This window comes from Sorex fumeus, unplaced genomic scaffold, assembly GCF_029834395.1.
Source record: "Sorex fumeus unplaced genomic scaffold, SorFum_2.1 ptg000021l, whole genome shotgun sequence".
Lineage (NCBI taxonomy): Eukaryota > Metazoa > Chordata > Mammalia > Eulipotyphla > Soricidae > Sorex > Sorex fumeus.
In genome coordinates, this window is record NW_026606078.1 from 8,091,271 (window position 1) to 8,105,320 (window position 14,050).

A 14,050-nucleotide genomic window follows, 5' to 3' on the forward strand; every position below is an offset into this window, starting at 1 on the left:
TCACCAAGAGCCCAATTTCCATTTAAAAAACATCCCCCCCACCACACACACAATCCTCTTATCTTTAATTTACCAGTCTTCTTTATAATGCAAAGACCCTTTTCTATACCCTCCTCCCCCAAAGGAGCCATTATTAACTTAGTACTAAGTTCCTAACTGCTTTATGTGTTCCTTTTACTTTCTCTTCAATTTTTCAATAAACATTTTTTTTATAAACTTTCCAATAAACTTTTTTATCGCTGGAGCGATAGCACAGTGGTAGGGTGTTTGCCTTGCACGCGGCCGGTTCAGGTTCGATTCCTCTGCTCCTCTCAGATAACCCAGCAAGCTACAGAGAGTATTCCACCTGCACGGCAGAGCCTGGCAAGCTCCCTGTGGCATACTTGATATGCCAAACACAATAACAACAAGTCTCTTAATGGAGACGTTACTGGAACCGCTCGAGAACAGTACTACAGTGCTACTTTCTAACTTTGAGTCTGAGCATTTTTTTAATCCAATATTTTCATTCTTGAAAATATTGAAGAACTTGGGAACCATGGACCAAGACCCATAGACATCATTCCTCCCTCCCTCCCTCCCTTCCTCTCTTCCTCTCTCCCTCCCTCTCTTCCTCCCTCACTCCCTTCCTTCCTTCCTTCCTTCCTTCCTCCCTGAACCCTCCTTTCTCCCCCCAACATTAAGCTCTTCATAGTTTACCAGAAACTGAGCCTTCCAAAGGCAACATAAACCAAGAATACATCAGTTTAATAACTGTATGGGAGGAACCCATGAAATACTAAATCTCCAGAATCAACATTTTCCCAATATTTGTAGAACCTGGCAATGTTTGCAATACTTCTTTCTTCAATTTTCAGATTCTCTGAACAAAATATGGCCTTTTGTTTCTGATAATTACTTTTTTGCATTCTTTGACTCTCATTATTGGGTTTAATCTGATTCTGTAAAAGGGGAGGCAGATGAAAAGATTTACATATTCAGGAGCAGAACAATAATTTGATAGCTGAAAACTTTACAACCCCACATTAGTAGGTACTTACCACCTCATATTCCACTATAGCAGCTCTGTCTTATTTCTGGAGCTAACCGGATAGTGAAGGATAAAACCGAAATCAAGTATTAAAATCCTGCTGATGAGCTTGCACTGTAAGCCCCAGATCTCCCTTGATTTCTTATTTGTCTCTATATCTTTGCTTGCTTGCTTGCTTTTTCAAATTTGGGTTCTCTATTGAACATGTATTCCTTTCTTTTCCATCTCCCTCCCTCTCTTATCTTTCTAAGTCAGTTTCATTCAGTAAAAATCTATCTTGTTTCAGTAATTACAGTAAAATAAAATCCTGCAAGTGAACTATGCATTTATTAATTTGAAATTTGGTAATGCTGTTGAGAATAAAGTATTATGTCCACAGAAGTCTACCAATCATTGCAGCATCACCATTAATCTGTGATTGAGATATGGTGGAATCCCTTCATCAGGAATCTTAGATCTAACAGGGGCATAGGACTTAGAGGTAGAGATCACATACCTTGCACTGTTCAGGTACTGTGTTTTTTGTGTCTTTGTTTGTTGTTTGGCTGGAGTGATAACATAGCTGGTAGGGTATTTGCCTCACACACAGCCTACCCGGGTTCGATTCCTCTGTCCCTCTCGGAGAGGCCAGCAAGCTACCGAGAGTATCCCACCCACACGGTAGAGCCTGGCAAGCTCCCCATGGTGTATTTGATATGCCAAAAACAGTAACAGCAAGTTTCACAATGGAGATGTTACTGGTGCCTGCTGGAGCAAATTGATGAACAATGGAAGGACAGTGCTACAGTGCAGTGCTACAGTTTTCCATTTATATTTGGGGAGGCACACCTGGCTTGCTCAGGGCTTTCTCCTGGCTCTGTTCTCTTGGGATCATTCCTGGTGGTGGTTGAAGGACCAGATATAGTGTTGGGAATCAAACCCAGGTCAACTGTGGGCAAGTCAAATAACCTGCTAAACTTTCTTGTCCCTGGGGCCTGTGGTTATCACAGCAGAACTTAGAACTACTCCAAAGGGCCAGGAGAAATAGTATAGGACCTAAGGCATTTGCCTTGCATCCTGCCAACAGCAGTTGAAATCCTAGGCACAGTATATGATCTCCCAAATAGCATCAGACCCTAAAACCATTTTTAAGTGATAACCTTCATTTATTTACTATCAGATTTAGTAAGGAGTAGCAAGAAGAGAGAATGTTGAAGTTTCCAGAAGCCCTAGTCTAGTCAAACAGTAAAAAAGGACTTTCCTGCCCCTTCTGTGAGAGCTCAACAGGGAGATAGACAGTCAACTCTGAGGTAGACCATAGCAGAGCTGCCTCGTGATGTTCTGTTCACTGTGTGCCATGATGACAAACTTCATTTCTCTTCTTCCTTTTTTCCTTTCTCTTCCTCCTTCCCTTAGTTTTGCTGTAGGCATTGATGCTGTTGCTCATATGCCTTGTCTGTGGTGCTCACCCACTCAACTATCCTGAGATTTTTCTCTTTTCTTTTTCTTCAGTTGTAGTGCTGAGACACATGATGGCCAGGGTCATGGGTCGCATTCTTAGCTGAGACACACAATTGTGGTTGTTGCTTACACTCATGCTCACCAAATGTCACATTGGCCAGTCTTAACTTTTCATTCTTCTTTCATCCCTTGAGGAACTTTTATGAACATGTCATGAGCTGGACAGTATCTTAAACACAGATTATAAAACAGTAATTTAGCTTTTTACAATAGAGCTAATTCTGCTGGAGTGAAATTGAATACTTTTTCAAAATCCAATAGAAGTAAATTGAAGTTTCAAGTCCAGAATTCAGCAAAGAGCCCTAAAGTGTAAATGGAAAAATTATTTTAAATAATTCACACAAAGAAGATAATTACTTGTGAAAGCAGGAAAGCTCTCCAGGGGAGGGAACTAAGATAACAACAACCAAAAAAAAAAAGGCAAAGAGCCTAGTTCCAGGGCATTAGTTCATGAAAAACTAGAGAGACAAGGGAAAACTGAACAAGGAGGCTGAGAGTAAATGGCCAAAAAACTGTAGTAGAAGAGAACTAGGGGATTAGAGTGATGAGCAGTGAAAAAACAAAAATGCAAAAAACAAAGGGCTTTGCCTCCAAAATAATGGCAGACAGCAAATAGATGAGACCTGACTGATGGGTGAATCCACAGACTCCATCAACATGTCTGGACCAGTTTAAAGAAGCCCCGTGGAGGAAGATTTATTCTTTATCTTCTATAGGAATTGGATAGTGATGATAAATGGATCATGGTAAGAGAGAATATTATGAAAGAAGAAGAATGTATCAGCAAAGATCTGGAAGGAGGAATCATTTATTTGGAGGAGTCATAGATAGAGTGAAGAATATTTTTGGAAGCACTGACCCATCTACTTAGAGAGGTGAAATTTGGCTACATTAGAGAATCTGAGGTGGATGTATGGACTTGTGTCAAATAAAGATGAAACTGATGTCTATGCTGTGACTTTCAACTAGTAATGATTTATCTCACTAGAGGACATTTGGTGATGTGGAGACACTTTGATAATCTGTCCAGTGATGTGCTATTAACACTAGTTGATAGAAGTGGGGAGATTATTCTAAAGTATCCCACAATGCAAAGGATGAGCCCCCATCTCGGAATTATCCAGTCCCAAGTGTCAGTGCTGGTGAGTGCTTCTGGGCTTTAGAAGTGCCCAGATAGATCATCTCTGAAACCTCCTTTTCTTCAGTGGCCACTTGCAGCTGTGTTTATTGTTGATTGCAAGTTTCAGGGTTCCAGAGAAGAACTGCTATGTTCTTGCCCCCTCCTCTGCCTTTCTTATTTATTTTAAATATTAAAATAGAAAAAAATTTTTATACAGGCCATACCCAGTAGCACTGGGGTGACTTAGGGTTTAAACATTACCTGAACCATGCCCTTATACCCTGAGTTTGATCCTTACAGTGCTGGGGATCAAACTCGGGACTTCACATGTGCTAGGCATGAACTCTCACTTGAGCTCCTTTTCCCATCATGGCAGTGGGGTGGAGGGGACTAAGATATCATCTTCCTTATATAGTTATTAAGTCTTTTTTTTCCTAGCTTAATTTCTGGTTGTTGTTGTTGTTGTTTTTAATTTTGCCAACTATGAAGGGAAGGAGAGTGTTAAGTCTTTTTCTAGCTTAATTTCTGTTTTGTTTTGTGTTTTTGGTTTTTGTGCCACACCCAGTGATGCTCAGGGGCTACTCCTGGCTCTGCACTCAGGAATTACTCCTAGCAGTGCTTAGAGGAACAGTGGTAATGCCAGGAATTGAACCTGGGTCTGTTGTGTGCAGGACAGGTGTCCTACCTGCTGTACTATTGCTGTACTATTGCTCCACCCAGTTAGCTTAATTTCTAAGATTTCATGTTTTTATCTATTGGGCTTTTACTTCACCTACCTTGTGATTATTCTGTAAAAAACATTGACCAATGAAATTAAGCATAGTTTTGTGAACTTTAATATAATCTTAATATAATTACCTTAGGCCAGATGCTAGCAAGATATTCCTTATTTTCTGCACAGTATAACGGAAGATGCTAAGCAGTTTTGTTTAAAAGATAGTTAAGTAAAAAAGCCAAGTGTTTGTATCACAATTACAAATATTAAAACAAAAGAAGGGCAATGTGGAATGTAAAGATTCTCACCATTTCCTAAATAAAGGAGCTGGAATGAGATCTGGGTTTGTTAAATGTGGGCATAGGCCATGTTCCTCCAGGAAGTGATCCTATTTCTCTCTCCTCTAGTGTTATATGTTCCACATGTATGTTGGAGTACGTGCTGGAGGAGGTATTGGTGATGAAATTGAAGACCCAGCTGGTGATGAGTATGAGATTTATAGAATCATCTTTGACATCACCTTCTTCTTCTTTGTAATTGTCATTCTTTTGGCCATAATACAAGGTAAGAATCACCCTCACTAAAGCTCAAGAAAAGCATGAATTTGAACCACGTGCAATTGTTAACCCTAACATTAATGAATGCCAAGTAATTTCTGGAACAGCAGGACAGAACATTTTTTCACAGTACATTCTCATTTGAAAACTACAGAAAGGAAAACATATGTAAGGGAAGATTAGTTCTCTTTGGCCTTGGATTTTATATTTTTGTTATGGGGTCACACCTGGTGATGGACATGTTTAAGGGATCACCAGGTGATGTTCTGTGCTCAGTGATCACCAGTGATCACTCCTAGAGGGGCCCAGGAGACCATATAAAGTTCTGAAGATTGAACCTTGGCTTGATACCTGCAAGGCAATGCTCTATAGCTCTACTATTGCTCTGGCCCCACTGACCTTCCTTTAAATGACTTAATGGAAAGAAAACTTTTTCTTAGGTTTGATTTCTAGTCCTTGCCACTTATGCAAGGTTGGATTGGTAAGCCTTTTAACCCCTTTGAGTCTATCAAATGAAAAATATAGTGAAAATTGTATATGAAAATGACTCATGGTATTTTTAATTAACTTCTACTTGTTTCCAACCTTGAAACAAATGTCTTTAAATGTAATAACGTCCTCTAAGTTACACAGGCATAAAATGCTACTTTATAAAGAAAAAAATCAAAGTACATGAACACATTTAAAGGATTGCTGGCTCATTGTTTATATCTTTATTCAGTGTAAGAGACATGTATTTCATAAGAGGGCAGAGTCATCAAACACTTGGAAGAAACTGCAGCCAGCAAATCACAGGAGAGAAAAGGGACTGAAACCAAAGGAGACAGTGTGGCTATTGAATTTTTTGATGGACACATTCGATAACTATAGGCAAAATAGACTTACTAGGAACTAGTTAAGTTACAGTCTGAGGTAAGTTTCTCACAGTTAGTATGATGATTTTTTTTCCTCCAAGTTAGTTTTTGAAAGTATTAGTGGAGTTTTTGGTATCAGATAATCATCAATTTCCAGGGTTCTTTCTTAGCATGAAGTAGGTAGTAACACACCATCTACATCTGTCAAGTTAGCTGAAGGTTGTTCCTGCTCTGTGACTTTATTTGAAAATCCTTTTTAGGGATTACTAACCCCAGGAAGTGCATGTATTTTTATTGCTGTTGTTTGTTTTTGAAGGGACACTGGTGAGCAGAACTTGAGTCACAACTAAGGAACTCAGGCTCTGTGCATTCAAGGCAAGTAACTTGAATGCAGAGTCTAAGACAAATACAGTGCATAATGTGCTTGCCTTGCATGGGGCCGACCTAGCTCTGATCCCCTGCACTACATACGATCCGCCAAGCTCGGTCAGGAGTGATCCCTGGGCACAGAGACAGAACTATGTTCTGAGAACTGCTGACTTTGGTCCCCAAAAAATGAACAAACAAAGGCAGGCATCTTACGTCCTGTATTGTCTCTCCTGTTCCAGGAACTACACATATTTCTACCCCCAAGAAACAATACCACTTCCCTTAGTGGGAGTATTAAGTGTGGGCTCACAACTTTTAAACTTTTACTATGTTTGGAACATCTCTTAACTTAGACATTGGTTTATCCTCTTTTTAGAATGAATAGCTAAGAGGCTATGAATTTAACAACTATTCTCAGTTTGCTAAGGGTGAAATGTTATCTTTATGTTTCACCCTAGGTTTAATTATTGATGCTTTTGGAGAATTACGAGACCAACAGGAACAAGTCAAAGAAGACATGGAGGTAAGTGTCTTTATTTTTAACTTGGTTTTTTTTTTTTTTGGTGGTTGTTGTTGGTATTTTCCTATTTTGGACACACTCTTTGCTCACTTAGTTCCTTATCAAGAAATTCTGGGGGCTGGAGCAATAGCACAGTGGATAGGGCTTTTGCCTTGCATGCAGCCAACCCGGCTTTGATTCCCAGCATCCCATATGCTCCCCCGAGCACTGCCAGGAGTAATTCCTGAGTGCACGATCCAGGAGTAACCCCTGTGCATCTCCAGGTGTGACCCACAAAGCAAAAGAAAAAGAAAAAGAAACTCTGAAGGGGAAGAAGGGCATAAACAATGTGCAGTGTCAATGGCCTATCTTCAATTCAAGATCCGCCTATAACTTAGCAGTTGGGAAACTACACGGATGGCCGTGTACTTCTGGTACCAATTTGACACCACCTACCCCCCTCAGGGTGGAGGGCAGAACACATCCATTCAAAACGACATATTCCATAACACATAAGTTAACTTTCAATTACAGACAAGTATTATGAGACTTTGATTGGAGTAAACCCCGAACATTGAAGTCTTTTGATTTGGTATCTTATTTGCTCTTGAATAATTAATCATGTTTTTAAAAAGAAAAGGGGGTCTGGAGCGATAGTATAGTGGGTAGGGTGCCTGCTTGCACACAGCCTACCTAGGTTTAGTCCCCAATACTCCATGTAGTCCCTGAGACTGCTAGAAGTGACTTCTGAATGCAGAGCCAGAAAGGAGTCCTGAGCACAGATAGATATGTTTGAAAATAAATAAATAAATAGTGATAAAATTGAGGACTGAAGATTGCAGATATATGTGTTTAAGAGAAAAAGAACAAGTCCATTTAGGCAACTCCTTTCCTTGCCCCAACTCAACCCAACTCCTCTCTATACATATCCACACTACTATTTACTGTGGTTAGTGATCTAGACACTAGAAAGACTATGGGCAGGAAAAAATGGTTGCCATCTTCATCTGGGCAGGAAATTGTAACAGGTTTGTTCATTATCCCAAGACTTCAGGAACTGGATAGATTCAAGCAGTGTGTTGGAGTCAGAATAAGAACTTGGTGGTTAGGAAACAGTATAAATAGATTGAAGCAAGTAGAGATGATACCTATATTTCTGGAATGATCCATTAGCAGCATGCTGGCTCTATTATACACTTGGTTTTACTGAGAGAGATAGCTTAGAGTAGGATTTCTTTGTGTGTTTTATGTATATGTATTGCAGTGTGTATGCGTGTAAATGATGCCAAAGATTGAACCCAAGGCTCATGCATTCAAGGCATATTCTTTTGCTGCTGCCTCATCCCAGAGAGGATTTCTAGAGCTTTCCACTCAAGAGCCCATTTCAGTAACTGAGAAAGTTTTATGAGATCTCAGGTATATAGGAATGTGGACCTAAAATTGGTATGCAAAGAAAACATTGACTGATAATATATCATAAAGAGATTTACTTCATAACAAATCTTTACAATTTTCCATGACCCATACATTCAGTGATGTTACCCTATATGGAGTCATAGCCATGTTTAAAGAAGCTCAGAGATAAAGGAAGAGCAGTTTCTTGCGTAAGGCTATTAAGCATGAGTCGGTTTCATTAAAAGAGTGAGTGGTGTAAATAACTGAATGCTGAATGTGTGCTATCTGCTGTCAGCACTTGATCAATGGGATAGAGAGAAGTTCATAGTCATGATCATCTTGCTCAAGGCTCTAGAATCTAGGGCATCATAAACCTGTCTCAATGATATTAAAAGCTTCTGATTAGCAGGCAGTATACCATCTAGAGTCACATAGATTCAATAATTACACTCACCGGAGTTGATATATTAAAAGTTCTAACAATAAAGGGAAGGTGCAGGACCGGAGCAATAGTGCAGTGGGTAGTGCATTTGCCTTGCGAGCAGCTAACCCAGGTTCAATTTTCTGGCATCCCATATGATCCCCCAAGCGCCACCAGAAGTAATTCCTGAGTGCAGAACCAGGAGTAACCCCTGAGCGTTGCTGGATATGACACACACACACACACACACAAAAAACGCAAAAGAAAAAAAGAAAGTGTTGTGTTTCTTCTTGGGTTTTGTGTACCAGGCCTGCAGATGGTAGACCTAAGTGGATGATACTCTATTGTGCAGATTATATTAAATTCCAACAGATATTGGAATTTCAGTTATCTCACTCCTAGAGCAGACAGAATCCCAAAACTTATCTTTTGGCTTATTCTGTGCCTAGTACAGAGCCTGGAATATGTCAGACCCCTCTAAATCAGTGATTGAGAACATGCACATGGCATTTGAGGAGGCACATGGTCCTCCTCAAAGAAAATTATCCGCATGCCCTCCCCCAGGTCATCATACATTTTTCAGGTAGGGATCAAATTTGGGTTTCACTGGAGACCAAATTTTATTCAGCCTCCCTTACTTTAGCTTGAATAAGAATGATTCTTAAGGCTAAACAATCTCAGACTAGGAAAAAAAAAGACAAAGATGCTGCTTTTCAATCATGAGCCTGCATTTTTCCTTCTGCCTGTGTTCCTGATACCTGTACCATGTAAACAGACAGCAAAATAAAGTTGGGATAATGGTTCAACCTATGTTCCTGTGCTCGGTACAGCCTCTTGTGATGATTTTATTTATTTGTATAAACAAAATGTGACTCCTAATGAGTTGTGCTTTCCTTTTGTTTTGTTCTCCTGAACTCTAACATTTCAATATTTTGCCTTGTATTTCTTTTCTAGACCAAGTGCTTCATCTGTGGGATAGGCAATGATTACTTTGACACAGTACCTCATGGCTTTGAAACCCACACTTTACAGGAGCACAACTTGGCCAATTACCTGTGAGTTTGCTTGTTGCTGACTCCCCCTCTGAACCAATGCCCTACCGTCCCTTGATTTCTGCAGGTTTGAGAAAAAGTAGCACTGCACTGCACTGCCCTCCTGTTGTTCATTGATTTGCTCAAGTGGGCCCAGTAATGTCTCCATTGCAGGACTTGTTGTTACTGTGTTTGGTGTATGAAATACGTCATGGGTAGCTTGTCAGGCTTTGCTGTGCGGGCGAGATACTCTCGGTAGCTTGCCAGGCTCTCGGAAAGGGGTGGAGGAATCAAACATGAGTCGACCCGGTCGGCTGCATGCCAGGCAAATGCCCTACCAGCTGTGCTCCAGCCCTGAGAAATAGTAAAGAGATCAATTTCTTTGTATTGAAACCTGAACTGAGGCTTCATACAGCTTGTCTAGAGAAAGATCACAGCAAGTCAGTTCTGTTTATCTGAGGTGTATGTTGATTTAAGAATAGAAGTCACAGCACATCACTTGTTTGATACCTTTTGGAACACGAGTTGGAGACATGGCAAGCACAGTACATGGTAAACCTCTCAGAGAGCCTTGGCTGTGACAGGAATTCGGTTTCCAATTGGAAAACTTCAGCTGTTTCCTAGAGATTTGTGAATCTTCAGTTTCTTTTCTGAGGATGCACTAATGTCTTGGGGCTCTATTTGAAACACTGCTAAAGACCATGCTTCTAAGACCAGAAAGTTAGTACAACGGGCAAGGCACTTGTTTCGCATGTGGCTGACCAGGGTTAGATCACCAGCATTCCATTTGGTTCCCCAGGGTTACCAGGAGTGATCCCTGAGCTCAGAGCCAGGAATAAGTCCTCCCTCATCGTCACCACCCCCTCCCCCCCCCACACACACAAAGACCACACTCCTAAAACACACCTAGAAATATGACTATTATTTGGGTTACTTGGGGTTAGCCAAAACTGCAGTTGGTAAAATATTTCCTTTTTCCAGACCTCATTTTATTATAAATAGAAGAGATGAAAAATAACATCATAGGGGCTGGAGTGATAGCACAGAGGGTAGGGCGTTTGCCTTGCACGTGGCTGACCTGAGTTCAATTTCCAGCGTCCCCTGTAATCCCCTGAGTACAGCCAGGAGTAATTCCTGAGTGCATGAGCAGGAGTAACCCCTGTGCATTGTGCATCGCCAGGTGTGACCCAAAAAGCAAAAAATAAAAATTAATAATAATAATAATAATTATACATATTTATAATTGTGGGTTGTAGACTTCATAGAAATGAGGTAAGTTATTGAATCTTTTTAATTCTTGGTTTTCAAATGAGAAATTGCAATTCCTGCCTATCAGTGAATAAGTGTGGACACAGTTGAAGGTGAAATCTGGCACAATCTGGCATAGACCAGCTCCACGGAGCTATAGCTTGATATGTGCACACATTTGTATTCCTTTGAAAAAAATATTTTAAAAGAAACTAAGGTCTCTTTCCCCATGGTATATTTTTCCTCACTATTCTGATTAATTTCTTTACTGACATTGTGTTTTTTAGTCTAGTGCAGAAACAGAAGTATCTATTAATGCTGACATTTTCATACAATTGTTTATGTATCCATAGGTTTTTTCTGATGTACCTTATAAATAAAGATGAAACAGAACACACAGGACAGGTAGGTAAACAATTACTTTGTGGCATCTTTTGGAACAAAGTGTAAATATTAAACATTAAAGAATAGAATTACTTTTTAGCTGTTAGGCACAGTATCTTAATAGATACTTTGTTTCCTGGATAAGTGCAAAGCAAAGTGAATTTTTTTATATAAAATTGAAATTGTGATTGCACGTAAAATAGTTCTTCTGAGCTTGGATTTTGATAATTATAACATGTTTCTTAATCAGATATCAGAGATTTCAAATGAATTTCAAGCCACAATCAGTTAAAGAAAATGCTGGATAAAAAGTGTGAAAGGGTCCATTGTATAATATTGCATGGAAACTATACTTTGGGTGAGGTTCTTAATGTAGCATATACAGATACCAAATTATAATAACTAAAATATAGACAACAAATAGGGTTGGCATCTTTGTTATATTATGATCAGGTTGAAGTTTTTATCATGAGAAATCATCAAGTCTGGTAGCTAAATGAATTTGTTTTTCCCATTTTCACATTCAGGGGTCATTTAAAAAATATGAGTTTCTCATTTACATTTGCTGGTAGCATAGTTTCAGAGGAAACACATCATGTTAATAGATTTCTTTGACTTTTTCAGGAATCTTATGTCTGGAAAATGTATCAAGAACGGTGTTGGGAATTTTTCCCAGCAGGGGATTGCTTCAGGAAGCAGTACGAAGACCAGCTAAATTAGACTCAAACTCAGATCACCTATGACAACTAAAATCAGTCTCTCCGTGTCTCTCTCTCTATCTATCTATCTCTCTCTATCTATCTATTTATCTATCTCTCTCCCCCTCCCTCCCTCTCTCTCTCTTCCTCTCTCTCTCTTTCTCCACTTCCATGGAAATATCCTGCAGATTTTGTGAACTGAGTTCTATGCTTTCTGGGAGCATCGAAACTCCTTATCTAAAGACCAGACTGCCAACTGCTTCTGCTTCCACCCCTTGTGTATTTTCCTTTGAGAATGAAGACTGAAGAATAATCTACCTTCCTACACAGACACAATAGGAATTCTACAAAGGAAGCCATTCTAGATCCTCGCATAAAGCAGACCTTTCCTTCTAAGAATTCTGAAAGTTTCATTGAGCTCCAGGACATTCACTGAGAAGCGTGGCAGCCACACTCATCCGGCCTCTTTATTTCACCATCCTGAAAGGAACTCTCTGATTAATGGTCACAGAGCACTGTAGCACTTAACAGATTGCAGTGGACACCAGTTACGAAGGGAAATAGTGCCTTACTATATGTTGGGTTGAGCTATGCAGAAGATATGTGCATGAAAAAAAGCATCTTTATTTTCTTTATGTCTGCCTTTTTTTTTCCTTAGCTAGATTGATTTGGTGAGTTTTTTTCCTTTACTCTTCTCTTGGTGGGGGAGGGTAAGAAAAGATGTTTGTGTACACCTTTTATAACATGACAGGTGGCCTGTCTCAGATTAAGAGGAGACTTTTCTCATTCCGCTAAATTCACATTTACCCTCCCCATGTGCTCCTGCTCTTATTTGGATAATGCTCTGATGCAACACTGCAACTTTATGAAATCTTTGTATGAAAACAAAACAAAAAAAGACTTCAAAAAATACACTTTCAACAGAAATAATTCATTGCATGTTTATTATGCAAGTTTAAACGAACAAAGAAAACCTTCAGAAGCAAGTTGATCAATGTGAGAGAACTTTCATGATAATTATCTTCATAGTAATAAAGTGTCGTGGGCTTAATTGTATATTTGGAGCCAGTGTCATCCACCAACAGTGTGATCCATATGATCTTGACAGTAGTTTTGGGTTTCTCTCTTTTGTTTGGCCACCTGTGATCAGTCATTGACTAAGGACTTCTTGTCAGGCCATTTTTTAATATCAAAGCTGAAGCAATATCCATTCAGGGATTTCATCAGTTGCATCAAAAACCACGGATGTTATCAATCACTCCATTTTGAGTCCTTTTAAATGTAATGCTGATATCTACAAATAAAAATGTCAGATTCAGAATGGAAGCAAGGTCATTTTGCAAACATTGGAGCTCTTTTATTACAAATCTGCTTGTTAATTTTAGAATTGTAAAATTGCTCTGATTAAACTATTTAACTAACTTCTTTACTTTCTTTTGTCTCCATAACACATGATGAAATATGGTATTTTAGGATCTAGGATAATTCAAGTACTGCCTGAGTCTTCTAATACACAAACACCAGATTTCCTCCTAGCGAAACAAGCTCACTGAATCTATAACTATGGAATCTCAGCATTATCAAGCATTCGATAATATTTATTGAATCACCATGAATCACAGAGTTACAAAGTAAGACATGATTAAATTTCAGGCATTCAATGTTATCAAGAAGTTTGAATCAGTTAGCCTTACTCAGGTCATGCTTGAGTTTGTTTGGGGTCATCCAGATTTCTTAAAATTCCCAGTAACAGAAAGATCATTATCTCCCAAATAATTTATTTTTAATACAACTATAAATTTAGAAAGCTAGTCATTTCCGAGGGCGAATTCACTTCCCCATAATCATAGTCACACATTTTCTATATTAATATGAGAGAGAGAATAGGTACACTAGTAAGTAGTATATTAAATAGTCAAAAGTGAATTAAGCAGTTGCTAAGTGACAGGACTTCTTATTTTGTAGCTTATAGACATACAATGTAGAGCTTACAATATGCATTTGTCTTGTGGTATCTTCTGAATTTGGGAAAAGGGATCTGTTTGGCCACACCCTGAGCTATGTCTGCCATAAATGCAATCTTATATTTTAAAAGTTTGAATAAAATAGATCAGGTCCATAAAACAAAGAGCATGCTTACCTTTGCCTTGAAACCCTGCAGGGAGAGCAAACAGGGGAGAGGAATGTATATTTTTGCACGACATCATATATGATAGGTTCAGGTTCTCT

At 39.2% G+C, this 14,050-nt stretch overlaps 1 protein-coding gene across 1 annotated transcript in view; it reads left to right on the forward strand.

Annotated features, from left to right (window-relative positions):
• RYR2 (ryanodine receptor 2) overlaps positions 1 to 13,243 on the forward strand; it is a 754,458-nt gene extending 741,215 nt beyond the window's left edge. The window contains exons 102-106 of the mRNA XM_056113587.1: positions 4,773 to 4,929; positions 6,604 to 6,668; positions 9,415 to 9,515; positions 11,093 to 11,144; positions 11,748 to 13,243. Coding sequence (XP_055969562.1) covers positions 4,773 to 4,929; positions 6,604 to 6,668; positions 9,415 to 9,515; positions 11,093 to 11,144; positions 11,748 to 11,843 — 471 coding nt within the window. The 3' untranslated portion in view covers positions 11,844 to 13,243. The remainder of the gene's footprint in view (positions 1 to 4,772; positions 4,930 to 6,603; positions 6,669 to 9,414; positions 9,516 to 11,092; positions 11,145 to 11,747) is intronic.
• The last annotated feature ends 807 nt before the right edge of the window (positions 13,244 to 14,050 follow it).